This window comes from Misgurnus anguillicaudatus, chromosome 11 (genome assembly GCF_027580225.2).
Source record: "Misgurnus anguillicaudatus chromosome 11, ASM2758022v2, whole genome shotgun sequence".
Taxonomy (NCBI): Eukaryota; Metazoa; Chordata; class Actinopteri; order Cypriniformes; family Cobitidae; genus Misgurnus; species Misgurnus anguillicaudatus.
The window spans coordinates 30,594,852-30,620,864 of NC_073347.2; the positions used below are offsets into that span (position 1 = coordinate 30,594,852).

Sequence of the window (26,013 nt, forward strand, 5' to 3'; positions counted from 1 at the left end):
ACTTTGAAGAAAAACGTTTAGTTGTTTTTTTACAATTATTTTCTTGCAAATGGCAAACTTTGAAATAGCCATTGGCTAGTTCCACTCATAGACTGTAAAAAAATATGGACATAGTGTCCGTGACATCACCCATAGGTTTGTGAAGATCGTTTTTGAAGCTTAAAGTAGACGTTGCCTGCCGTTGCCATCTTTGCTGCGCGCCACCGCAAATCACTCGTGTATAATCAGAAAATGGGTAAAGAGGCGAGACATGGGTGAAGCTGAGGTGGCTGGTTGCAGTGGAAGTTCACCCATCACTCAGATGGCCACGCCCTTAATTATGCAGAAGTTTATGGCTTAATATAATTTAAACAGATGAGTTAGAAAAAAAATTTCCCCCCCTCACAGTTGTCATGAAGGGCAAAATTAGCTATACAGACCAAAAACACTTTTTGTTCCAGGCTGTAAACATATTATTTTCATCTGTAAAGTTGGGCACTTTAACATGGAGGTCCATGGGAATTGACTCCCTTCTGGAGCCAGCCTCTAGTGACCAGTCGATGAATTGCAGTTTAAATCACTTCCGTATTGGCTTCATTAGAGAGATGGAAAGTTGCCCCTCGGTTCCACCCCAAAATTACTTAGGTGGACTAATAAATCCAACTCAGGCTCACCTGCCATATGTATACAGGTACATACCACTGCATCTTTCAATGTAATGTGCATTAGAGGCTTTTTTGTGTGTGTTTTAACCAAGGGGCAACCTACTGGTCTTTCTCGTGAAGCCAACACGTAAACTGCAATTCATTGACTGACCACTAGAGACTGGCTCCAAAAGTGAGTCAATCCCATAGACCTCCGATGTTAACTGCAACTGACGAGTTATCTCATCAATTAAGAGAAAAAGCTTCCTTGCCCGTGACAAGTTTTTACGGCAATCCATATTTCCGCTGTTATCCATTAGATGCTAGGTGTTTTCACCCAACTTATAGACCCCTTAAAAGTTTGTAAACATTGCAACGTCTCCGAGTGGGCGGGGCTTAGCCGGAGGCAAAAAGAGCCGCGGACGCAATGTTGACAAGCGTAAGAGAGGACGTTTTAGGAGGGATTTATTAAACATGGATGCAGAAGGTTCGGAACTGTCTGAGCATGTACAGTCACTGCGGAACCATGACAGCTATTTTTGTAAACTAACTCTCGCGATTTTAACCAGGTTTTGGATATTTCCTAGACAACATATGAATTTCTTTTGGGTAGTTTGGGGAATTTTGTCCAGGCTTATTGTCTAATGTAACCTATCGCTGGGCTAACTATGATTAGCAATATGGATTATTTTAAGAGACCATTCAAAGGATGGTACACACATCTATCGCTGTATGTTTGTTTAACATTTAAGCTAAACAATAGCGTGGTTGGCGACTTTTCACCTATAAAACAGAAACTTGCTGATTTGTACTTGATAAAACCAACACACCAGTACATATGCATAAATTATTTGACCTGATATGAAGTGTGCACTGCAAACACGAGCATTATTTATGATCGTCTCCGTCCAGTCTGTACACCGTATTGCATTCAACCACAATTGTCTTCTTGACTTCTGCGAAGGAATGTCTGCGTAAAATTCGGTAAAACTTTAGTTTAGTTCAGTTTCTGGCAGCCAAAAACACAACAAGATGACATTTTAAAGTCAAAACCTCAAAGTTTTAGTGCTCCTGCTACAAGTTATTCATTATGTTTTGCTTCCAGCTAGAGCGGTGACGTCACAGTGACGTAGGCAATTAAGTGGTCTATAAAACACTGAAGCATCCACTGATCTAAAAAACGTAAAATCTCCATGTATGTTTTGATCATCGCTCTGAATCTGATCTCTAAAAGAAGGTCTTTACAAAAATGCAATTATGTTAGCTTTTTGCTCAAAAGTTTGTATTTTTGAAGAAACCTACCCATATTTGAGAGGTGATAAAAAGAGAACAAATGAAGATAGGATGAAAGACACACTATGCAGTTATTTTACCTTAATATATAACAGCTTCAAAGTTATTTCAGTGGTAAACAAAGTCATAGTAAGGCGAATCATCCTCCTGTTATAGCTCGGGGAGGACGCTGCTAGCAAAACCACCAATGCAAGCTTGAGAGAACCGCCCCTGACAAATCTCGCGAGAATCATGACTTGCTCTACGGCAACGACGTCACACACGTTAGGCTTGTTCGACTTCGTGTGGCGCTGCAAGAACCGACTGCCGGATAACATCAAAGTACAGCGAGAATGATCCGAGACGGCACTTTGACATCATCCGGCTGTAGGTTCTTGCAGCGCTGCATGAAGTCGATCAAGCCTATAACAACAACTGCACGCGCGAATTTGAGACGTAATGCTAAACTATTTAAAAGTTAAGAAAGCGCGGTCGGAAGAGAGTAGGAAAAGGAAAAGAGAATCTGACCGCGTTAGGAACCGGACAAGAGTCCCACTCGGTCAGGTTTTTACTCGTTGGGGTGAGCTAAAAGACAGCACTGGATGGGATGCTGATCTGGCGATCTTGTTGATGGACTAGTAAGTAAATCTCTTATTTGTTAACTTGTTTGCGGTCTATGTTGTATGTTGTTGCGCTTGCTTGTAGTATGTCATGCGATTATCATGACAACAGTTGTCAATATCTCACATAATTATCAGGACATAAATAAGCCTAGAGGTTGTAAATAGTGTAAACATGCGCAATTTGCAAACTATTATGATAAATAGCAATAATCATGTATAGTCACATTATAACGAACAACGTTATGAAATAATGCAACGTACACAATTAACTTTGTCATGACATTTTGTAATGTTTACTTGTGATTTAGCTGCAATCATGTAAAAACGTTATAAGCTAGCAAACGCGGTACTTTATTATTATATGCACTGTACATTTGGAATAAACTTCTTATTATCCTATTACCATCATCTGTAGTTTAGTAGACTATGCAGTAGCCTAATATTTGTATGAAATTGTGAAACATTACCTGGTCATTATCTTCGGAGTAATAGAGTGGGAAATTACGACAGTTGCAAGTATTCTCCAGCGACTCTAGGGGTCGCTGTTTGACAAAAACGCCGTAAATGCATAGAGCGGCTTTAAAGCAGAGGGTCTGTTCTTTAGTTGATATATTACATGTTTACAGAATAAGATTTTCTAGAAGGCATTAAACTTTTGTTAAAATCTAGCGCTGACTGGCTGGCGCTGGCTGGCAATTTTTTTATAAAATGCTGGGGAGGAAATAGTTAAAATGCCCAACTTTACTGCAGAAATAAGTGTTTTGGTCTAGTTACCCTTATGACAACTGGGACTCATCCATTTAAATTATATTAAGCCTTAAAGGTCTGCATAATTAAAAGTGTGGTCACTTGAGTGACAGGTGAATTGCCACTTGTCGAGCTTTGGAAACAACCCATCATTGAATAATTTTTAACCCAGTGGTGTGTGCTGTCCAATATTTAACTAACATGAGTTAAAGGAATAGTCTACTCATTTTCAATATTAAAATATGTTATTACCTTAACTAAGAATTGTTGATACATCCCTCTATCATCTGTGTGCGTGCACGTAAGCGCTGGAGCGCGCTGCGACGCTTCGATAGCATTTAGCTTAGCCCCATTCATTCAATGGTACCATTTAGAGATAAAGTTAGAAGTGAACAAACACATCAACGTTTTTCCTATTTAAGACGAGTAGTTATACGAGCAAGTTTGGTGGTACAAAATAAAACGTAGCGCTTTTCTAAGCGCTCTCGTCTTAAATAGGAAAAACGTTGATGTGTTTGGTCACTTCTAACTTTATCTCTAAATGGTACCATTGAATGAATGGGGCTAAGCTAAATGCTATCGAAGCGTCGCAGCGCGCTCCAGCGCTTACGTGCACGCACACAGATGATAGAGGGATGTATCAACAATTCTTAGTTAAGGTAATAACATATTTTAATATTGAAAATGAGTAGACTATTCCTTTAAAAACAACCCAGCATTTTTATTTGCACACAAATTAAAACCTGCCCATCCTTGTTAAGTAGATTTTTGCCATTTGGTATTTATTTAAAGTCATACAGTAACAAACATGCAACATAAGCAACTTGTGGTTTAATTTGAATAAAACACAGCTGACTAAACATACAGATGTATTTTGATCCTTCATCACTGTTACTTTTCACCACAATGCTTCTTGTAAACAACAAGTTCTTGACATAGCTTGACCGAACACGATCAATCCTGACAGTAAAGACATCAGATGTTTATTCGCCACAGTCACACGAGCATGAACTGAAGAATACCCTACTGAAAAAAACAGCTGAAACCAGCCTAAGCTGGTTGGCTGGTTTTAGCTGGTCTTCCAGCCTGGTTTTAGCTAGTCAGGGTGGAGAATCGACTGACTCACCAGCTTGATCAGGCTGGAAGCTTGGCTAAGCTGTTTGGCTAGTCTTAGCTGGTTTAAGAGGGCCCTCCCAGCCTGGCAAAGCTGGTTAATCTTAGGCTGCGTTTAGTGGAACTGTGCTTAATTTTATTCAGTTGTTACTTCTGACAGACATGATCATAGAAACAAACTCAGGTGATATTTGGAGCGCAGGTGTTATGTTTATTTGAACATGGTCTGCTTTCTCAGAGGTTACTGTGGTTGCTTCAGCTCTTCCTATATACACAAACTGAGGTCAGAAAATTAATGGGCAACTTTAAAAAACTCCTGCCTCTAGCCAGATAAAATATGAAGCTACAGTACAAGTGCTTCTCACAAGTAAATAGTCCAGTTCTTATTTTTCTCCTCTGATGACATACGAGGCATTACATAACGTGTTTCGTGTTTATCATTTTAAACATGTTTCTATTGGCACAGCTTACCAGACTACCAGATGTACTTTGTTTGGTTATTTTTAGCTAGATAAACTGCCTGTTTGGCGAACCGGCACTGTGGACGTTCTCTGGAAATCTATTTAGTAAGTAAAACGTTTGTCACACTGATACTGAATATAATGACTTTGATCCTTTTATGATTCATGATTCAGGTGTTGTTTTTACGATTCAGGATTTTATTTTGGCACCATGGGTCAAAAAAAGTGCTTACGTTGAGTTCCCACAGGGCCTTTACGGGGATGGGTGTTGAACCGGGTCAGGGCAGGTTTAAATGTGTATGCTGAAGGACGAGGTATTAGCGACATCAACACACTAATGAGCAGAACCAGATGCACGGGACAATTGTGTTTCCTGTTGTGACCACACACACACACCGTTTACTATAGTCGTAAAGAAATGGTCAGGTGTCTTCTAGACAGTAAAACTCAAAGTGGGTCACACAACAGTGTTCGTGTTTAACAAATCTGGAGTTTTTTGAAGATATTAGAAAATATAAACTGATAAGGAACACGGTACACCCCCTCCCTTGGACGTAAGGCTGCATAAACGTCATTGTAACTTTGAAGCATTAAATCTTCAAAATATACGGTCATGTGGCACATCGTTTGAAAGCTTAGACTTTCGGGATTCCATTAAGCGCACACACAAAGCATAATATGATTTATAGCATTATAGATTTATGATTTATAAAGGTCATATTTTTGATTTGGTCATTCTACCACTGAGAGTATGGTTGGATTTGCAGGACTTGGAGAAGTTAAACCAGGCTGTCCGATTTCTTTTGTTGTCTGCTTGTCTTGTCTTATAGTTTTATTTACTTATAAATACCTCAATTGCTTTACAGGCATTAAGGTTGTGCATTGCCCATTCCTCCATCCAGTGGATCTGAGCAGAAATATCAAGCCGTGTACTTGGTGGAGCAAATTAATAGTTTGGTTTCAAAAAATATTTACCGCCAAAATCAGTATTGTATTAGGTAAGTATTAAAAAGTCAATTCTTAATTTTACGCAAAATCCAATATCTGCAGTGTTATTCTGTAATCTTTTCTCCCTTTTTTCCAAACCGCAACAAACGGCAGTCCTCCTTCTCTGCAGAATGCAATAAATCAGCTTAACCAATCACAGTGCATCATTCCATGCATTGGTTTTCTGTGGTGGCGAAGAAACGTAAGCCATCAAAATCTAATGATTTACGTGAGAGGCACTCGGGTGAAGGAAAAATGTTGGCTGTTGCTTGTTCTTACATGACAGCATCAAGCTTCTGTCATGCTAACACATTGACCCCAGTGGATCTTATGAAAACTTTCCATTATTTTATGCAAGTCAACAAAAATCAAGCAGGACCAAAACATTTTACAGCTGATCGCTGTCAAAAAAGTTCAGCGACGACCTCCCAATGACGACTCCAATGACAGTGTTGTTAATATGAATAAGTAAGTGTTTTGATTAATGCTATTAATGTTTCTTTTTTTATCAGTGTATCCCACTAGTCAACTAAATGAATATAACATGGCAAAGATGAATGCAGATTTATATATTGATTCAATAGATTTATAGCATTTTGAAGAAAAACTTATCATGGACTTATTGCATTTTGCGAAAAAAATTTTTTTTATAATAAATCTTTAAAAATCAAATTATGGATTTGAATTTTAATGTTATTATAACCTAAAGATGCTATGTGAAAGTTTGTAACATAAAATTGTGCTTTTCATCTTGTCACTTTCTTGGTATAGAAACACATTTTTACCCAAATTAGTCAAAATTAATTTATTGCGTTTTGGAACCAAACTCTTCAAATAAGGATTTAAAGTAACATCAAATGCAGCCCGTTGAGAGTGTTTCCTCTCTGTTGAATATACAACTTTGACACTGTTAAGCATCTCGCACTTACTGTACTTTATACTGAAAGGAGGTTTCATATTTTACCTGCACAGTTATGATGTGAGCCCCATTCCATTGATCTCTATTCATACACATAGGCAGCTGCATTGTAATGTAGCATGAACTCTCACGAGTGACGGATCTGGAATGCTTTACATAGCCAACAACTTCAAACACTACCTAAATAAGCGCTCTCACACGAGGCACACAAGAGACATGACCGAAGGGGTAAAGGTTTGGCTGGTTAGCATTGCCCCCGTTACCCCTTGCAATTTTTCTGCAATGAAGAAATACATCTCACACGTACAGTACATGCACTCAGCCAAACTGACATACATACTTACAATGTCATTCAATGGTATTCATAGTATTGACCCAGTAAGAGTACCAGGCAGCCTGCCACACTGTCGGCTTTGTTTTGCCGTCTATAACCGTCCCGCACAACGCCACAATTTCCCCAATGCCATACCACCGGCTTCATTTACCACCGGCCAAGAAAGCTGATACAATGAATTCGCGGGGCAGGAAGGTAATTATTTCCAGCTGCCTCCTATTAAACACACTTACTGTACGACTCCAGCGCTTCTATTTATACGACACGGTGACGGAAAAAATATTAAAATGCAAAAACCATAATGCCGACAATAAATGTCATGGAAAGGACTGGGAAACATTGAGCTTTGACAAACTGCGACCATTACAGAAGTTGGGAAGGAAATTTCGTATGGAGTAGCCAAGAGCGTGTTAAATTTATTTGCTGATTTCGGGGAAAGTCGACTGTGTGTTCATCGTAGAATCTGAATGAATATGAATGTGGTCAGTTTTCTTCCTTTTTCTTTTACTGGTTGTGTTTCCTTGTGCATTATTCAAATAGCTATTGCAGATAGTGCTGCAGTGTTTTGGAGCCATAGTGATGTACAGTATGAGACCTGATCTGTTATATATCTGATGTGTAACACCTGTCTCTATCCAGTGAATTTTATGGTGCCTTCAAGTCCTCCTGGGTTGGTAATTCGCGTTTATGGCATCAAGTTATTTGGTCGAGATGGCGGTGTGCCGCCTTTGAAGGAGACATTTGACAATACTTTTTTAAGATGCCAAATAAAACTTGGTATCCCTAGATTGCGTATTTAAAGTTTTAGCTCAAAATAGCATATATACTTTATTATAGAATGTTAAAATTGCCACTTTGTAGGTGTGAGCAAAAATGTACCTTTTTGTGGGTGTGTCCTTTTAAATGCAAATGAGCTGATCTCTGCACTAAATGGCAGTGCTGTGGTTGGATAGTGCAGATTAAGGGGCGGTATTATTCCCTTCTGACATCACAAGGGGAGCCAAATTTCAATGACCTTTTTTTCACATGCTTGCAGCGAATGGTTTACCAAAACTAAGTTACTGGGTCATTGTTTTTCACATTTTCTAGGTTTATAGAAGCACTAGAGACCGATTTAAACCTGGAAAAAGTTAGTTTTTCGTGATATGTCCCCTTTAAAGGATTTACATGAAAATACAGCAAGGTTTGTTAACTGTGCTTACAGAAAATGAAGAACAAAGAATGCACACCGTGTGTTTGCTTTTATGTTATTAATACATTTTTGAAGCTGCTGTATACTGCAACCATAGACTGTAAAAAAGAAGGACGACGCCTATTCGCTCTCTTACATTGGTGAAAAGTGAAGCCGCCAGTGTCCCGATATGGCGCTGACATCTTGGGTCTTGAGTCTGCGCAGTAGCGATTTCGGGACCAGTCCTGCGCAGTAGTGAGCAGGAAGTAAAGTCGCGAAATCAAGACCCCGTTCTTGCTCTCGCAGAATGCGCATATCACACGATATCACAGCTGTCAATCATGACGTGACACCATGTTTTTATATCATTAAATAACTAACTAAACACAAACTTATTTTAAAAACAAACATTTGAATTTACATCAGCGTAATAAAAACTACAGTAAATGACAGCTTCGGAAAAAAGATAATTGAAGTGTAATTTTTTTTTTTTTTGTTGGTCTCAAGTCCCATTGAATAACATGGGGAGGCGGGGGTTTTGACCTATACTGGGACCAGTCACTGGGGGGCGATTGAGACGTTTTGGCTTCACTTTTCAGGGCTTGTGCGGCCCGCTTGACTGCAACGTCCAGACGTCTTATTAAAAAAAAAGTTCGACATCCATCAGCTACAGATGTTGCATCCATTGATTTCAACATTGATTCTAATTCATAAAAGAAAATCTCAAGTTTCCCCACTCGTGTTTACAACTTTGTGGTGGTGTTCATGCACGTGGTGTTCCATTACAGTACATGCGCGTTCATATTGTAAAGACAATACTGTATATCTGACAGAACTTAAAACCAACATTAAACAACGGTCACACTAGTGAATTACTAGTGATACATTTTTATTCTCTGGCTTCAGTGTGGGCATCTTGAACACGCAGCATACACATACACAGTACGTAACCCAGTTTACTGTCCAGGCCATGTGCAGTATATTGAGATTTGCACCTCTACATTAGGAGAACAATGGACCCAAAATAACTGCAGACCAGTTGAGTCCTGATCTCATCAGACAGAGGAAACATCTGTCGCTGTTGCCCTGAACCATCAGAATATAACTGATGCTCATAGGGCTTCTACAAAGAGATAAAACATTTCAGCACATGCAGTTTCATTTTATAAACATTTCACTGGACAGTTAAATTCAGGTCTTTTTATGTGGCGTTAATATAAATATTGAAAAGCAGATATGGATGGATAGAACAGTGGCGGCTCGTGACTGCTCTTCCGATGGGCGCAAATTCAAAATATGTGTTTGTTGCATCATGTGAATTATGTGCATCACGTGTTTTGTCAAAATAAGTGTTTGCTGCACACGCGTCAAAATCGTTTATGATTAAAGAGACGCTCACGTTCACAAAATACATGCAAGACACTCCTTTAACAGTAAATTACGCATGAGATTATGCGAGTATCTGGCAAACACGAGCGTCTCTTGTATCATGAACCCTTTGGACGCGTCTGCAGCAGGCGCTTATTTTGACAAAACACGTAATGCACATAGGATACATATTTTGAAATTACAAACCACACACATGACGGCCTATATACATGTTGTGATCAACTTCACATCGAGCACCCTCGAAAAAAAAGAAGTCACCGCCTGCCACTAGTTATCTGGGAATAACAAACCTGCAAACATGCGACTGGCCAATCAGAATCAAGCATTTCAACAAGCCATGTAAAAATGTGTATTAACAGTGTTGTGTAAGTATCTACTGTATATGTCTACGTGGATGTTTTAAATCAGTAACTCTTTAGGTTCAGTTGGATTTCAGTGAATTTAGTTTGAAGGATGCAGGAAGACTTTGACATACATATTGTCCCTAAAGGAAGTTGTATCTCTATGTATTTGTTGTTGTGTCAAATCTCTGGCAGCAGCATAAGTAGAAATAGTAATATTTTTTAGACTCCTGTCAGCTTGCTATTTATATGACAAATGATCTGATACAATCTGATGTCACACACAATGATGTAAGACTATAAAAGCCGAAGGTCAGTTTCTTTAAATACTTCACGTAAGATTGTACATTATCTTGGATTGGGTTTAAGGGAGTAACAGTGATTAAAGCCATATCCCCCGTCATCCCTGAGTGGCATTACATTACAAAAGCCAAACCAAAGTCACTTCCATAAAAGGACCTGGTCTTAATCCACTGGTTATGGCGATTGTTACTGGGTCTGTATCACTGACCCGGCCTTTGCAGGAGTGCCCGTGTTCGGCCAGATAAAGTGACTGCTTTGAATGGGAGCAAAGATCAGGGAACGGCTGATTTGGGGGGCCAAGCTTGGAATTCTGGGAATGAAAAGCAAGAGTCAAGGATTTTGTTCTCTCTCCCACACTTACTGAGTGCTTGACATGACCCACCTGCCTACAGGAAAGTAAAACATCAGGCATATCAGTTCTTACAGGCATTTATGTAGACAGAAAACAGCAGAGGACATATTGAACAATGAAATATTACTCTCTCTGTCACACTTTTTTCATTATTATTATTATTATTATTTCTATTGATGATATTCATTGTGGTAATACTGTATCATAGTTATACAAAGTATTACATAGTAAGTTTTTTTTTAATCAGCACGTTTTATACATTCATCAAATACTTTCACTAAATTATCTTAATCCTCCTCTCATTGTATTGAACAATGGAAAAAATGCGAATGACGTAGGGTCATTTTCCGCTTAGAGTTTACTTTTTTCAAGTTCAGCTGCTCAGAGCGCTCCTGCAAACATGTGGCAAAAACGCGAGGTGTTCGGCACGCATAAATAGCTTAAAAAACTATTAAAATGGTGCCTCCCAGTTCCATAAACGTGTTCTGTGTGATCCGGCCCTTATGCCGCATTAACACCAAATGTGAAGCAAAGCGTTCCTTACTCTAGATTACTCACAGGCTTTAACTTCGAATTTTACACTTGAGTTGAATATTTTCAATGTGCATGAAGACGTGTTTGCGTCGAGTTCGCGTCTATTCAGGTCTTTGTATTGACTTTGTATGTTATCAACTCGCGCAAATCTTTGAATTCGTGTTTGGTGTTTATGCCCCATTACAGGGTCTTGCATTTGAGCTCTTTATTTGTTGACAGATTTTTTGTAGTGCTTCATAAATGATTGTATGTGAATCTTTTCATATTCTTTATTCCTGCTTCATAAACCCCAGTTGTGTTTCAACTGAGGGTCGGCTACTAAACACTATTTATATTATGCACACCAGCCAAATAAAAGTTATTATAAGGACAGGAATTATATTTTTGTTGTGTATCATGTTATTCCTATCCTATTGTATATGTAGTCACCCATGGGTTTCTTCGGTGGAGACAGCATCTCTGTTGGATGTGAAATCTTGGATGGGAGAAATTTGCTGTTTTTGAAATACTACCATAGTAATACTTTTGCGGTATACATGTACGCTGTGCACATTATGCATTATGTTTTCTCTAGAAACGCTTAGTCAGAGAGAGGTGCATTGTGGATATTTTATTCATGTTAAAGAATGTACCGTAAAAGAAAGTGTGGTGTACGCACTTAAAGCAGATGCCAGACATTCAGCAGATTGAAGTGATAGCTGTCGCATATTTTCTCACTCCAACGTTTGTTACTATCATCATTCTCACGGGAAAAATGTCAACAGTTCTCATGGGAGTTCAGTCGAGGGGCTTGCAATCTGTAAATGCCAAAATGATGATAGTACTGTAGCTTTCTATGTAGACAGCAAGACATCTTAATAGGGTTTGAAACAGAACAAGGAGTATAAACGTCACAGCACGTTGAACTTTATATTTTTGCAAAAACTTGTGATAATCCAGCTAAAGTCATTTAAAGGGACACTCCACTTTTTTTTAAATGCTCATTTTCAGCTCCCCAAGAGTTAAACATTTTATTTTTTGTGTTTTGGAATCCATTCAGCTGATCTCCGTGTCTGGCGCTAGCACTTGTAGCATAGCTTAGCATAATTCATTGAATCTGATAAGACCATTAGCATCGTGCAAAAAATAACCAAAGAGTTTTAATGTTTCCTATTTAAAGCAATGATATTACGCAGCACCTGAAAATTGTTCCCCTGCTATTGAAAGTAACCAAGGGGACTATTTTCAGGCGCTGCGTAATATCATTGCGCCTGCGGTAGCCATGTTACGGCAGCAAAGTCCTTGATTATTACGCCAGAATGAGAGTATAGTTCCTAGACATATCTGCCTAGAAAATCACAACTTTTAATTTTCCTTCGGTCTTAGTACATGATGTAACTACAGAAGAGTCAAGTTTTAAATAGGAAAAATATTAAAACTCTTTGGTTATTTTTGAGCGCGATGCTAATGGCTAATCAGATTCAATTAATTATGCTAAGCTATGCTAAAAGTGGTCCTGCCAGACCCGGAGATCAGCTGAATGGATTCCAAAACTGTAAAAATCAAATGTTTAACTCTGAGGGAGCTGGAAAATGAGCATATTTTCAAAAATGTTGGAGTGTCCCTTTAATGTTTCATACATAAAATCATAATATATAATGTAAAGAACATTCTGTGAAAATAATATTGATATCTTTATTTATTGGCTCTGTAAAATCATGTCAGAGATTTAAATCAATGAAGTGAAATCCAACTTTGATGCTCATAATCTCATTATTACATTATGAGACTTTAATCTGAATTTTAAAGACTGGGTCACATATACTGTACATTTCATATTAACTTACAATAGCAAGTAACACAGAGTTTGAAGTGAGTGTTATATAAAAGCACAATTCCTTTGATATGTTCTCCCTATATTATATTAACAAAAAATATTGCATTTGTTAAACCATTTCATCGGGTCTTCTTTATGTAGGTTCAAACGTTGTTTTTCTTACCATTAAACCACAGCAAACCTTTCACCATGCAGCACAAATTTTGTTTGGTTTTGGCATCGTGAGGGTCTTTTGTGGTTTGGCACAGGTCTGAACTGCTGGAGATCGGCTGGTTTGATTTGTTTATGATATAGACATTGCTGTACATGGACTAATAGCTCAGGAATGAGTGTTTGTAATTTATCATGTTTCAGATGAACCCGTGGATTTTGGAGGAGGATCTGAGAAATACCTCCACGCTGAGAGTTTACACTTTTCACGTCAGATTTAATCTGTATGTTAAAGGAAGCTTTATCTGTTCAGGTCTAAAGATCACGTTTGTGTTATATTAGTTCATATTTTACAGTAATGCTAATATTAGTCTATAACAAAGAGACATGTTAAGGTACATGTGTGTAGTTTATGGTGTTTTAGACCTGCACATCTGTATGTATTTACAAACGCACGCAGCACAATGACTTGATTCTTTACCTTGTGATTTGTGTTACTCATTGCAGGCCTTATATAGTAACGTTGTCTTATGCATCACATTATTGGTTGCATATGGGATGTAGGTTTAAACATTGGCTGTCCAGGGCATCAAAACTAGAAAAGTTGAGTATTGTCATGGGTCTTAAAGGGATAGTTCACCCAAAAATGAAAATGATGTCATTAAAGGGACACAAGGCAGCATTTTTATGTTAATAAATCATCTTCGTAAGTCGGTATATGGTTAAATGACTCATTACATGACGAATGAAGACTCTCTCGCCCGCCCCTACCGTCTGTAGGAAGAATACCTCACTTGCAAGTTCGCTGTATCCGCCCCGTTGTCCTTCCGTCTCGTAAAGTCTCAGATATAGAAAGCATTTTCTCCCAGACACTAGGGGGAGCTAGTAGAGAAATAATACTCAGACTTGCCTTGTGTGCCTTTAATGACTCACCCTCATGTTGTTCCAAACTCGTAAGACCTTCGTTCATCTTTAGAACACAGTTTAAGATGTTTTAGATTTTAGATTTAGATACTGTAACGAAGCCTGGGCGCACAAAAAAAAGCTGGGACGCACCAGATAACACGTTAGCCGCGTCGTACGTCATCCGCATCACTGCAGTCACGTGACTTTAGTCTCGTGCACGCGCTTCACAACAGACGCGGAATAGTAGACAATGCTGAGCAGTGTTGTTTTTGGCAGCCCTTTTAGTTTTCGTTTTAGTCTTAGTCTTTTGGACGAAAATGCTTTTAGTTTTAGTCACATTTTAGTCACTTGTAAAATTTATAGTTTTAGTCAAGTTTTAGTCGACGAAAACGCAAAAAGGTTTTAGTCAAGTTTTAGTCGACGAAAACACAAAAAGGTTTTAGTCAAGTTTTAGTCGACGAAAACGCAAAAAGGTTTTAGTCAAGTTTAAGTCAATTTTAGTAAAAAAGTAATTTAGGTTAAAAAGTGTGGTGTATTTAATACTATTAAAATGTGCATTAAGGTTGTCTTTCAGGGCTTGCCGTTGTTTTAGTCGTTGTGCCTTCTGGCATGTCATAACAAAAGGTTATGAGGAAAAAAGTTTAGCCTAATATACCATCATGTTGAGTTTGTGTGTTACGCTGAGACCTCGCCTATAAAGTTGAGAAACGCGTGCCTTGCCTTATTTAAATACACCACAAAAAGTATTGGAAATGGGCTTAGGTTTGACAAGCAGATACATGTAAAACCTTAAGCTTACCATGAAATGTGTCACAAGCCGATTGTCGAGTAAAATTGAATGTATATTATAAGTTAAAAGCGTGACTTGTTAGTTACCTTTAAAAAATATTAGCGTGATGAGCCTTCAGGTGCCGCTTGAGATTGGTGGTATTCTTCCCACCTAGTTTGTGGCCACATTAACCGTCGTCTCCCAATATGCATTCCGTTTTTCTGTCTGATGGATTATACCGAAAGTATGTCCATAAATCATCTCGTCATTTCCGTTTAGTGGCGTCACCGCTACGGTCCTTCGAACTCGCCACAGCCGCAGATGTGTTGTTGTTGTTGTTTGAAATCTGGTGCACATGCGCGGCATGGCGGCAGCCGGGTGGTGGGCGTGAGTGAGACTGTGTTGACCCAAAACAAGGATAGAAAGCGGCAGCATTGCTTATACTTTTGAGCTAAAAACAGACAGATTTCACGCAAACTAGGCAGAAATTACATGCATTATGAGCGTCTCGTCATGTTTTCGTCACCTTAGAGACATTTTAGCTAGTCATCGTCGCGTTAGCGTCATAAAAAATATGTGCGTCAACGAAATAATTTCGTTATCGTCATCGTTGACGAAAACAAAACTGATGCTGAGTGTCTTAATTTTTGTTATTTTTGCACCAAAATGTATTTTCTATGCTTCAACACATTCTAACTGACCCACTGATGTCACATGGACTACTTTGATAATGTTTTATTACCTTTCTGGACATGGACAGTATACCGTACGTAGATTTTCAATGAAGGGTCAACAAGCTCTCGGACTAAATCTAAAACATCTTAAACTGTGTTCTAAAGATGAACGGAGGTCTTACGAGTTTGGAACGACATTAGGGTGAGTCATTAATGACAATATTTTCATTTTTGGGTGAACTATCCCTTTAAATGTATGAATGAATTATGTGTGGTCACAATGCAATGCTAACAGGAGTTAACGTACAGGCTGTGAGTCCAAGCGGGAGGAATTATGATAATGTCGGTCTTATCTACATCACCAATCCCACAAATCCATGTGTTTGTAGTAGTCCAAGAAAAGAGATTTACGTTGGAAACGATAACTCACATCATCATTTACGTTTGGGGTTTGTACATTTTGCATATCGTTAACATAACATGTACTAATACACACTTACACACTAAAGGAAATGTGCTCTTTAATATTTACTATTAATTTGTGCAGACCAATACCAATAGATTTTTATTTTGCAAGTTGCACTAATAATGTGTGGTTATTTTTAGCTTTCGCAGGAGTTCTTCATATTTTCAGCATAACTCTGAATACATGTCATATATACATTACCTTAAAAGGAAATCTCACAGTGCAAGCAGAAATTAATAGCAGGATGTGTGAGTTTAGCTTAAAGGGTCCTGATCCGAACAAAGCCCCAGTTTGTGCCGTTTGCATGTGTATTTAATAATGCTTGGAACAGTCTGGTGAAAGTCATGTGAGCACGAGCGGCCAATCACGATCGCCGCCTGCGAAGATGACATCATCCTCTCTGCCCTCCCTGAAGAGCTGAAAGAAGTTGAGCTCAGTCGCCCTGCTTATCCTCACAAGATAAACTGACATGTTCACCGTATCGAAGCCTGTGTTAATATAAGCGCATAACTTTTAGAGGACTTTAGGAGGATATTTCACCCTCTGCCGTGCACCAATTTATTATTCTCTGGTTCTTTAGTGAATCATTAACCTGCTGAGATCGTGGCTGGCTCATATTCACCACAAAACCAGATATAAATCTATTTTTTTCAAAGTTCATCAAGACATCTTAGCGTGAAACTTCAAGCAGGATCTTCACAAGCTGTTATCATTCAATAAGCAGATTTCTTCACCACTGTCTCCATGTTCAGAAGTATGAGGTCAGATTCAGTCATCTTCATATTGCTCTGATGATTATGGGAATGGCTGCGTTCCAACCCTTCGTAAATTGCACACTCAGTTCTCCGCTCTCGTGGCTGTGGAGGTTTTTTAATCGTGTTCATGAGTGCTGAATGACAGTCTCGAATTACATCTCACAGGGGTAGTTCTCTTTGAAACACTGTATCAACAATACAACTGTGCATTTAGCCAATCTCTTATCCGTTTGGTAACATAGCTCTTATAGAAACGTAACATTATTGTGTGTTTTTTGGAAGTGGTATCTCAGTTCGCAGAGCATTGTTTTAGCAGCACAATTGGTCAACAAGAGGTCCAATAACACATAAAATGTATAGATTGAATCACTGTAAGTTGTCAAAGATATTGAATATTCTGTAACAAGATTGAACGCTCCTGTTACTATGAATAGGGGACAAAGCAACATTCAATATGGCTGCTCTCCCGTTGTGTGCATGCGCGGGAGCGACTTTAAATTAAAGTGTTTTGCTTTAGAAGCTAAATTTATGGTAGGCTACAGTTAATAATTGTTGGTCAGAAATGTGTTGCTTAAAGAGCTTATTGTAACGTTATATATTGTATTTGGTATAATATAATGTGTTCACGTGGTTTATGGTTAAAAACACATTTTTTTCTACATACCGTACATTTTTGTAGCTCCAGATATCCTTGCGTTCCTCAAACGCTCTGATTTTGTACAAAACGATTTGAAAAGCTCTGTGTCTCTGATTGGCCAGCTAATCAGTACGTTGTGATTGGCCTGAATCCAACTGACGTCAGCCGGAAATGTGACGCTCCTTACCATGTTTGAAAGATTTGCTCACAATGCAATGCTAACAAGAGTTAAAGCAACACTATGTAGTTTCCATGTAAAAATGACTTACAGCTCCCCCATGTGGTTGAAAGCGCAACAGTGCCTGGTATCAGACACTCTTCTGCAGGCAGAGGGAGGGGCTGGGCTGTGTTTCCTACCCTCCACCGCCACTTTCAGAGTGTGCTTGTAGCAGCTAGGAGGCTGCTCAGGTTGCAGCAACAGTACAATTTGTCCAGTTAAAAGTTGTTCCATCACTGAAATAATTTTAGAGACATTATTTAAAGGTAAAAAAACTACATAGTGTTGCTTTAACTTACAGACTGTGAGTCAAAGCGGGATGAATTATGATAATGTCGGTCTTGTCCACGTAAACGGGCCCAGGAAGTCAACTGTTGCCTACAATCCGTGTGTTTGTTTTAGTCCAAGAAAAGAGATTACGTTAGAGACAATAACTCAAATTATTGTTTACTTTAAGGTTTGTACCTTTTGCATATCCTTAGCAAGTACTAATACACACTTAAACACCAAAGGAAATGTAAAATTGTGAATCGGACTATACAGTAGTTGCTCTTTAATTGTGATTTTTGAGATATGTATCTTTCCACATTCAAGTAGATAGAACTTTAGTCTTGCATGGGCAGCAGTGGCTCAGTGGTTCATGTAGGTTGTCTACAAACCGGAAGGTTGGTCGTTCAATCCCCGTCTCCACCGGACCAAGTGTCGAGGTGTCCTTGAGCAAGACACCTAACCCCAGCTGCTCCCAACGAGCTGGATGGCGCCTTGCATGGCTGACACCGCCATCAGTGTATGAATGGGTGAATGTGAGGCAAAAACTTGTAAAGCGCTTTGGATGGCCATAGGTCTGTTAAAAGCGCTATATAAATGCAGTCCATTTACCATTCGCATGACTAGAGGGGGTGCAAACATGGCCGCCTAGTGGCACAACTTCCCTAAATGGACTTTGTCACTTTGGATAAAAGTGTCTAGTAAATGCATAACTGTAAACGTAGTAATACTATAAACTATTTTTGTAAATATTATCCGAATCGAGTGATGCATTTGATCAAATCCATGACCTTTGTGCTGTTAAAGCAATGCTCTACTAGAACTATGGGAACATTGGGGTTGGGTTTTTCAAAACCCTTAACCAAAAATATTAGCAATTATAGTTATGATGCTTTCCGTTACCAAGAGCCACAGCCCCCCGAATAATTACACATTATACACATGTTGTTTATTATGAAGGTGCTTGGCCAAATAATAGCACAGATGCAGCTTTTTCAAAAAAATTTTTTTATTAATACACCCTTTTTGAGCACTGATATTGAATACATAAATGTGAATAAACAGTAACATGATAACTGTAATATTTCATGCATTTTACATTAGCCTGTTAACTGGTACTGTCCCGTAAGCGGGACACCTGAGTTTACTTCAATATCTTTCATGTAAATGTTATTCTATCAAGAAATATTGTTTAAACATGTAGTTTTCATATTTCAAAACCTTTTAGAATTTTTTTTTAAATGTCTTCTTTAAAACAAGATGAAAATTAGGCTTCTAGACCAAAATCAGCCCAGTCGCACGAAATTACGTACCTATAGTCACATAAGTTTGGATTATTTTTCATAATACTGTCATGAATTTCCGCTTTTTTTCGTGATCGTTTCACAAATTTCTGTTTATGTGTCATTGTCACGTATTGGTTACTCAACTGTTTTGTCCTATTTTCTTACCATTGTTGCTTTGGTTTAGGGTTAGATTTACATAAAATGATATCCTTACACAAACCCAACTCTAACCCTTAACACCAGGTGACAATATTTTAAAATTTAGAAAATATAAAAAATATTTTTTTTTTTTATAAACCATTACTTAAAGTGACATCCTAACGCAAACACCAAATCTAACCCTAAACCGAAGCGACAATGGTTTGAAAATAGGAAAAAGCAGTTGAGTAACCAATACGTGACAATGACAATGACTTTTTTTCCAAAGCATTACAAGTTATACATTTATTTTTTATCAGTATGTGTGTTCCCTGGGTGCGAACCCATGACCTTTTGCGTTGCTAATGCAATGCTCTACCATACTGGAGCATGGTAATGGTATCAACTCCTTTCAAACGTTAGCTTTATTATTACTAGTTTATTATAAGGACGTCTCATCTAAGTTCATATTTAGGAAGCTGTTAAAGAGTGTCGTATCTTTCTGTGAAAGCTTTTACTGTGCCAAAGAGAAACAATTTAAGGAAACAAGCTCATACAATGAAGCCCGGTGGCGACTGACTGACCTGCTTGGCTCGACTCTTATGTGTGTGTGTGTGTGTGTGCGTGTGTGTGTGTGTGTGTGTGTGTGTGTGTGTGTGTGTGTGTGTGTGTGTGTGTGTGTGTGTGTGTGTGTGTGTGTGTGTGTGTGTGTGTGTGTGTGTGTGAATGACACGTATGAAACAGTTGTTCAGGGTCCATTCAAATACCACCGTAAGGCCATCAACACCAGTAGATCCTCAGGCACGCTCTCTTCTGTTCTATTAATACATGAGTTTATAGTAGAGCGAGAATGGGGGGCGAGTGAAAGGAAGTCAAAGTTAGGGGGTGGGCAGCGGTGATCATTAACAACGGACTAATAAAAGCCCAAGTCAGATCTCACACATGACCTCTAGTACTTCCTTATATGAAGGAGTGATTTGTTTCTGTTGTGTCTAGTCTGTGTGGATCTCCGGTTTGCGGTGGCTTTTTACTGAAGTGGGAAGCCAGACGGTTTCCAGCTCCCAGACTAGGAGTAACTTCTTACGTTAGAGACAAGCGCACTCACAAAGTGACCGGATGTAATTTATTTTCAATACGAGTTGGGAAATATAGCGACAGATTATTGGCAGTGCAGAATGTTAGGTTAATAGTTTGGTTAATAGACTCACGGTACAGTGAGTCATTACTTAAAGGGATAGTTTAAGTAATGACTTAATTTTTATCATTTACACCCTCTCATGTTGTCACAAACCTGTATACATTTATTTGTTCTGCTGAACACAAAAGAAGATATTTTGGGCAATGTTTGTTACCGAACCGACATTGACTTCCATAGTATACTTTTTTCCTATTTAAGTCAATGGGGCCAGTTTGGTTACAAGCATTGCTCAAAATATTTTCCTTCATGTTTATCAGAACAAAGAAATGTATACAGGTTTGTAACAACATGAGAGTGCGTTAAATTTTGTGTTTTTTAAATTTTGGGTAAACTATCGCTTTAATACAGTTCAATACATAAAAGTTGATTCCATTTATGATACCACATTTCCAGCCGGGTCATGTTTTTTTTCTTATTTGACATGTTATTGAAACTTAAGTTTAGCAAACAGTTTTGGGGATTTCAGCCTTCTCAATGTAACTGGTTATAATTTGTAATTCTCTAATTGTATTTCGCTGATGGCATCAAATGTAAAGTACTGTTTAAACTGTTTACAAACTGTTTTCCAAGCACTTCCAGTGTTTACACTCTTCGGGACATCAGCTTATAAATGATTCACTTGTAGTTGTCCATGCAGATTTTTTTCAAACAAGTTTCTGATCGGTCCAGATAACAGAGACCAGAGGTGCTTATCAGTGTTTGGCTGTTTATTTTGTCTGGAGATTATTTCTGGAAGGTTGATTATTGTAAATGAAGTTGGTGCACGCTTAATCTTGTTTTATTGGGGAACAAGAGGTCATTCATGCCCCTCGATTCACATGTGGCCAATGAATTGGTACATAGTCTGTTCCTGCAGTCTGCATGGCGAGCTCCTAATCTTTAGGGTTCCCTTGGGTTGGGGTCACTGGTGGGACAGAGATCAGATCTGTAAGATCAGATACGTATCGCTTGCTTGGATTTAAGGAGTCCACCAGGTCTTTATATCATAGTTCGTTTTAACAACGAACAGTACAGTACAGTGTTCATTTAGTGACTTGGATGTATACTATAATGAAAATCTGCCTTTGGATGTCAGCTGATACATGTAAGGCCCTTCAGCAATTCATATGTCCAAAGCATGTCTAATGTTACAGTAAGCAAATGTAATCTTCTGTCATGTCATATAACTGAAGGCAGTGACTCTGAATGGCTTATTAATATGCTTATGTGATGCAGTGACATTATTTTTCAAAGATTATGCACAACAAAATCTCCATATTCTAATCACATTAAATATACAACACATGTTTGAAATTACGTTAATGGACAAAAATGCAATTCTACCAATTTATTTGTTTATAATTTTTCCAAATTTTATAAAAAAAATGGATGACTTGAACTAAAATAATGAAAAAAGTAGGGCTGCATAACGATTAATCACGATTAATCATTTGCAGAATAAAAGTTTTTGTTTACATCATGTATGTGTGTGTACTGTGTATAATAATTCAGTATATATAAATACACACACATTAGGGCTGGGATAAACGATTATTTTTAGCGATTATTTTTTCGATGCATCGATTAATCTAACGATTCATTTGTATCAGTCCGTTTCGATTTCAATTCTCGATTATCTCCCGATTAATTAACTAATAGCAATTTATACATGTTGATTTACATATCTGAATGAAAAAAAACATGAATTCCTTAACACTGCAAAAAATTAAAAAGACTATAGAAGTGTAATGTAATGCATTCTTAGTCAGAGGTAGCTCGCGCTGCTCATGTGTACGGTGTGCATGGTTGTTAACATGGGCGCTGAAAAAAACATGCGCCGCTTACGCAGTGCTCACACCATTTTGGGTCTGAAGAATCAACGCGCATATTTTGCGTTGCCGCATTTTTTGCGTTGACATCATCGATGACGTTGATGCGTTGTCCCTGTCCTAACACACATGTATATTTAAGAAATATTTACATGTGTATATACATGTGTATATACATATTTAAATATAATTTATATTATATATAAATATTGAATCTATAGATATATTTTTTCTTAAAATTATACATGCATGTGTGTGTATTTATTCATAATTATTATATACAGTACACAAACTTTTATGATGTAAACAAAAACTTTTATTCTGCAAACAATTAATCGCAATTAATCGTTATGCAGATCTAGAAAAAAGCAGCCCAGAAAAGATGTGAACATCATCAATATTGTTTCAAAATCATCTTGAGGTAAGACCTCAAATAGCTGCTTGATAAAATGATAAGAGCACCAATTTGCAAAGTTATAACATAATTCCTGTTACATTTGTGTTATTGTAGAAAAATATAAATGAAGTGAATGTTTCTAAAATTTTGAAAGGTACAGTATTTGCACTCATAGCCATTTTCAATCCCTTTTGCATATTTTTTTTGTAGACGTGTCCGGTCAGTCAGCACACTTCTCTTTCCTGTCATAACTCTATCAGCAGTGATGCTGCAGGATGTGCGCTCTTGTACACTGCACAATGTTAAAACCCTAAACGCTGCTGAGGAAGGGGATGGGCGGCTGGACAAACGGAAAGTGTGATAAAACTTAGAGAAACAGAGAGAGTGTTAAAGGAGAAAAAAGGTGCAGGTCCTTGCTGACACAATACAGTGATCAAAGGGTTTAGTGATGTCTAATAGACAGAAGAGGAGAGAGGGCACAGGAGATCTCCGCTGCTCCCATGTTCCTCCCATCACGTGTTCAGTGTTTCCATGTTGTGTGCCAAATGAAACACTCCTCGGGCTGTGATCCATGTGGCCAGAACAGTGGAAGATGAAGTGTGTTGGGGCAGAACACCACCGGCAAACTTTTTCCAAATGTTCTTCTGATAGCTCTTGGTGGCTCTTTAATGGTTCACAGTTCACAGACTCGCTGAGTCCAGAGCCAAGTCGAGGTTATTGAAGCTTTGATAAGATTGCCATCAGTTGTAGAGTCATCGCTTTCAAGTGATATTTGTGATATTAGTACGACTCTTTATTAAAAGCCTTAATGGATGTATGGTGGAAGTCGACACAAATCTAAATTGATTTTACTAATCCATATTCCAGGTCTTATTGTAAATAATGATCTTTACAATCCTTTATCCTGTTTCCTTTTTGAAATATTTTCCTTTTTTAACCCCTGTCATATAGAGATCAATGTTTACACTGCAAAAAATGATTTTCAAGAAAAAATGTTCCCCGTATTCTTGTCTTGCTCTCAGCAAAAACATCCAAAAATTCCCAAATCAAGACGCTTTTTCTTAAAACGACCCAAAAAAGTTTAGTTTTTAGTAGGGATGCTCAGATCGATTGGCCGATAATGCTTGCTATGTTTCTCAATGAATTACGGTGAAATGCCGCTACATCCAAAAGCCAGGGGGCGCTCTCGTGCAGAAACTCAAAATGCGCTGTAGACGAAGAACAATACACACGCAGCTGTGATGACACGCAGCTCCATGAAATGGCTGAAGGATATATTTATATTGCTGTTCTTCAAACCTTTTCAGGTATTTTAATAAAGAATATATGATAATAAAGAACATGTTTAATAATTATGTTTGACGAGTGTTGCTTTTTTAAATGCATGTTATAAACGACTCAAACTAACAGTGATTTTAATCAATAAGGACTTACTGATCAAAAGCCGTAGTACATGAAATAGCTGTAATAAGATCGGCTGTCCGATTCAGAATAGTAATCGTCCACGTATTATTAGTGGAGATCGGCATTGATCGGAGCATCCCTAGTTTTTAGAGCAAAAATATCAAATTTAAGTGATCTTGTGCATAAAACAAGCAAAAAATCTGCCAATGGGGTAAGCAAAAAATCTTGAACATTTTTCTTAAACACTAAATTCAAGAAAAATGCAAGAAAAATGTGCTTACTCCATTGGCAGATATTTTTTCTTGTTTTATGCACAAAATCACTTACATTGGATGTTTTTGGTCCAAAAACCAGACCTACTTTCTTGGGTCGGTTTGCTCATCAAGAAAAAGTATCTTTATTTAAGAATTCCCAGATGTTTCCACTGAAAACAAGACAAAAATACTAAGAAATGTTTTTCTTGAAAATCATTTTTTTGCAGTGTACATTTTCTTTCAATAATTTGTTTCAAAATTTCTTATAAGATGCATTTAATCATTTTAACGTTTGTTTGTTTGTGTGTGTGTTTACAGAAAGAGGTAAAGGATGTGTTCGCACCAATCGTGTTCGAGGCTGCATACAGTTTAGGAAAACACATTCTGGATGGACAACAGGACCGTGATCTTCCTTCTTTAACTCCTGTTCTGCGCTGGAAGAAAGGAGAAAAAATTGCTGCACGGAATGAGGTTCGCAACCTTTCCACCATAACAAAACTTTATATTATTACTAGAGCTCAGAAGCTAAATTTTTTTATTTACAAATTTTTTATCGAATTTATGACATGATGTGCCGACTAATTAATCAAATAAAGTGGCGGCCGGTGACTTCTTTGAGCGCTTGATGCGAAGCTCGTCACATCATGTATTCAGCCCGGTATGTGTGTGGTTCGTCATTTCAAAATATGTGTTTGTTGCATCAAGTGAATATGTGCATCATGTGTCATGTCAAAATAAGTGCCTGCTGCAGACGTGTCTAAAGGGTTTATGATAAAAGTGATGTGTATTTTGTGAACGTGAGCGTCTCTTTTATCATAAACCCTTTCAACGTGTGTACAGCAGGCACTTATTTTGACAAGACACATGATACACAAGGTTCACATGACGCAAAGAACACATATTTTGAAAACACGAACAATACACGTGACACTCCAAACACATTTTTGAATTCGCGCCCCTCGAATGAGCAGTCACGAGCCGTGACCATGTAAATTCAGTATAGATTTATCTTTATTAACGAATGATGTGCACTTCACTGCTTCACTCTCATTGGTAGTCGCTCCCGAAAGACGTTCGTCATTTGCGTAAAGTTGAACTGTTCTCAACTTTGTTGCGTAGCTGGACACGCCCACTTTCTGTTGCCAATGGTCACTATAACTAATGTTGCCGGAAGTCACCAAGCTTCCATTGAAATGATCACGATTGCGTCGCTCCACCATTGCTAGTCGCAAATATTTAAATTGGCAAGGCCTGATAGCATGTGAAATTAAAAACTTTTGTGATGACGCAGCACTGGCTCGATCAGGTTTGTTCAAATTTAAACACGTTATTTTCCCCCATAATTAATGAATCTAGTTAAAGCGTTAAATTAACTGCCAAAAAAAGTTTTTATTCATTTAACATGCAATGATAATTTCTGTAGTTCATCAGCTGGTATTTATCATCTCCATAATAAAAACGATAGCTGTGCTTTAAATATGAAGAGTTTATATGCAAATCCCGCTAAGTGCGTCTGACATGATTTTTTTATTAATTAGCATTTTTTTATCAGACTCTGAGTTCTGCCTAAATTTGTTTATTTCTGAATGGCCTGAGGGCGGGATTAAGTGGATTTGACATGTAAGCATTTGAACGTATAGTACGTGTCAAGAGCATTTGGTTACAATCATTATCTAATTTTTCACAGAGGTGGCGTTTAATG

General features: G+C 38.0%; 1 protein-coding gene across 2 annotated transcripts in view; it reads left to right on the forward strand.

Moving 5' to 3' along the window:
- itga9 (integrin, alpha 9) overlaps nucleotides 1–26,013 on the forward strand; it is a 109,965-nt gene that overhangs the window by 50,226 nt on the left and 33,726 nt on the right. For both annotated transcript variants that reach the window (XM_055171012.2, XM_055171014.2), the window contains exon 16: nucleotides 24,630–24,782. In XM_055171012.2, the coding sequence (XP_055026987.2) occupies nucleotides 24,630–24,782 (153 nt within the window). The remainder of the gene's footprint in view (nucleotides 1–24,629; nucleotides 24,783–26,013) is intronic.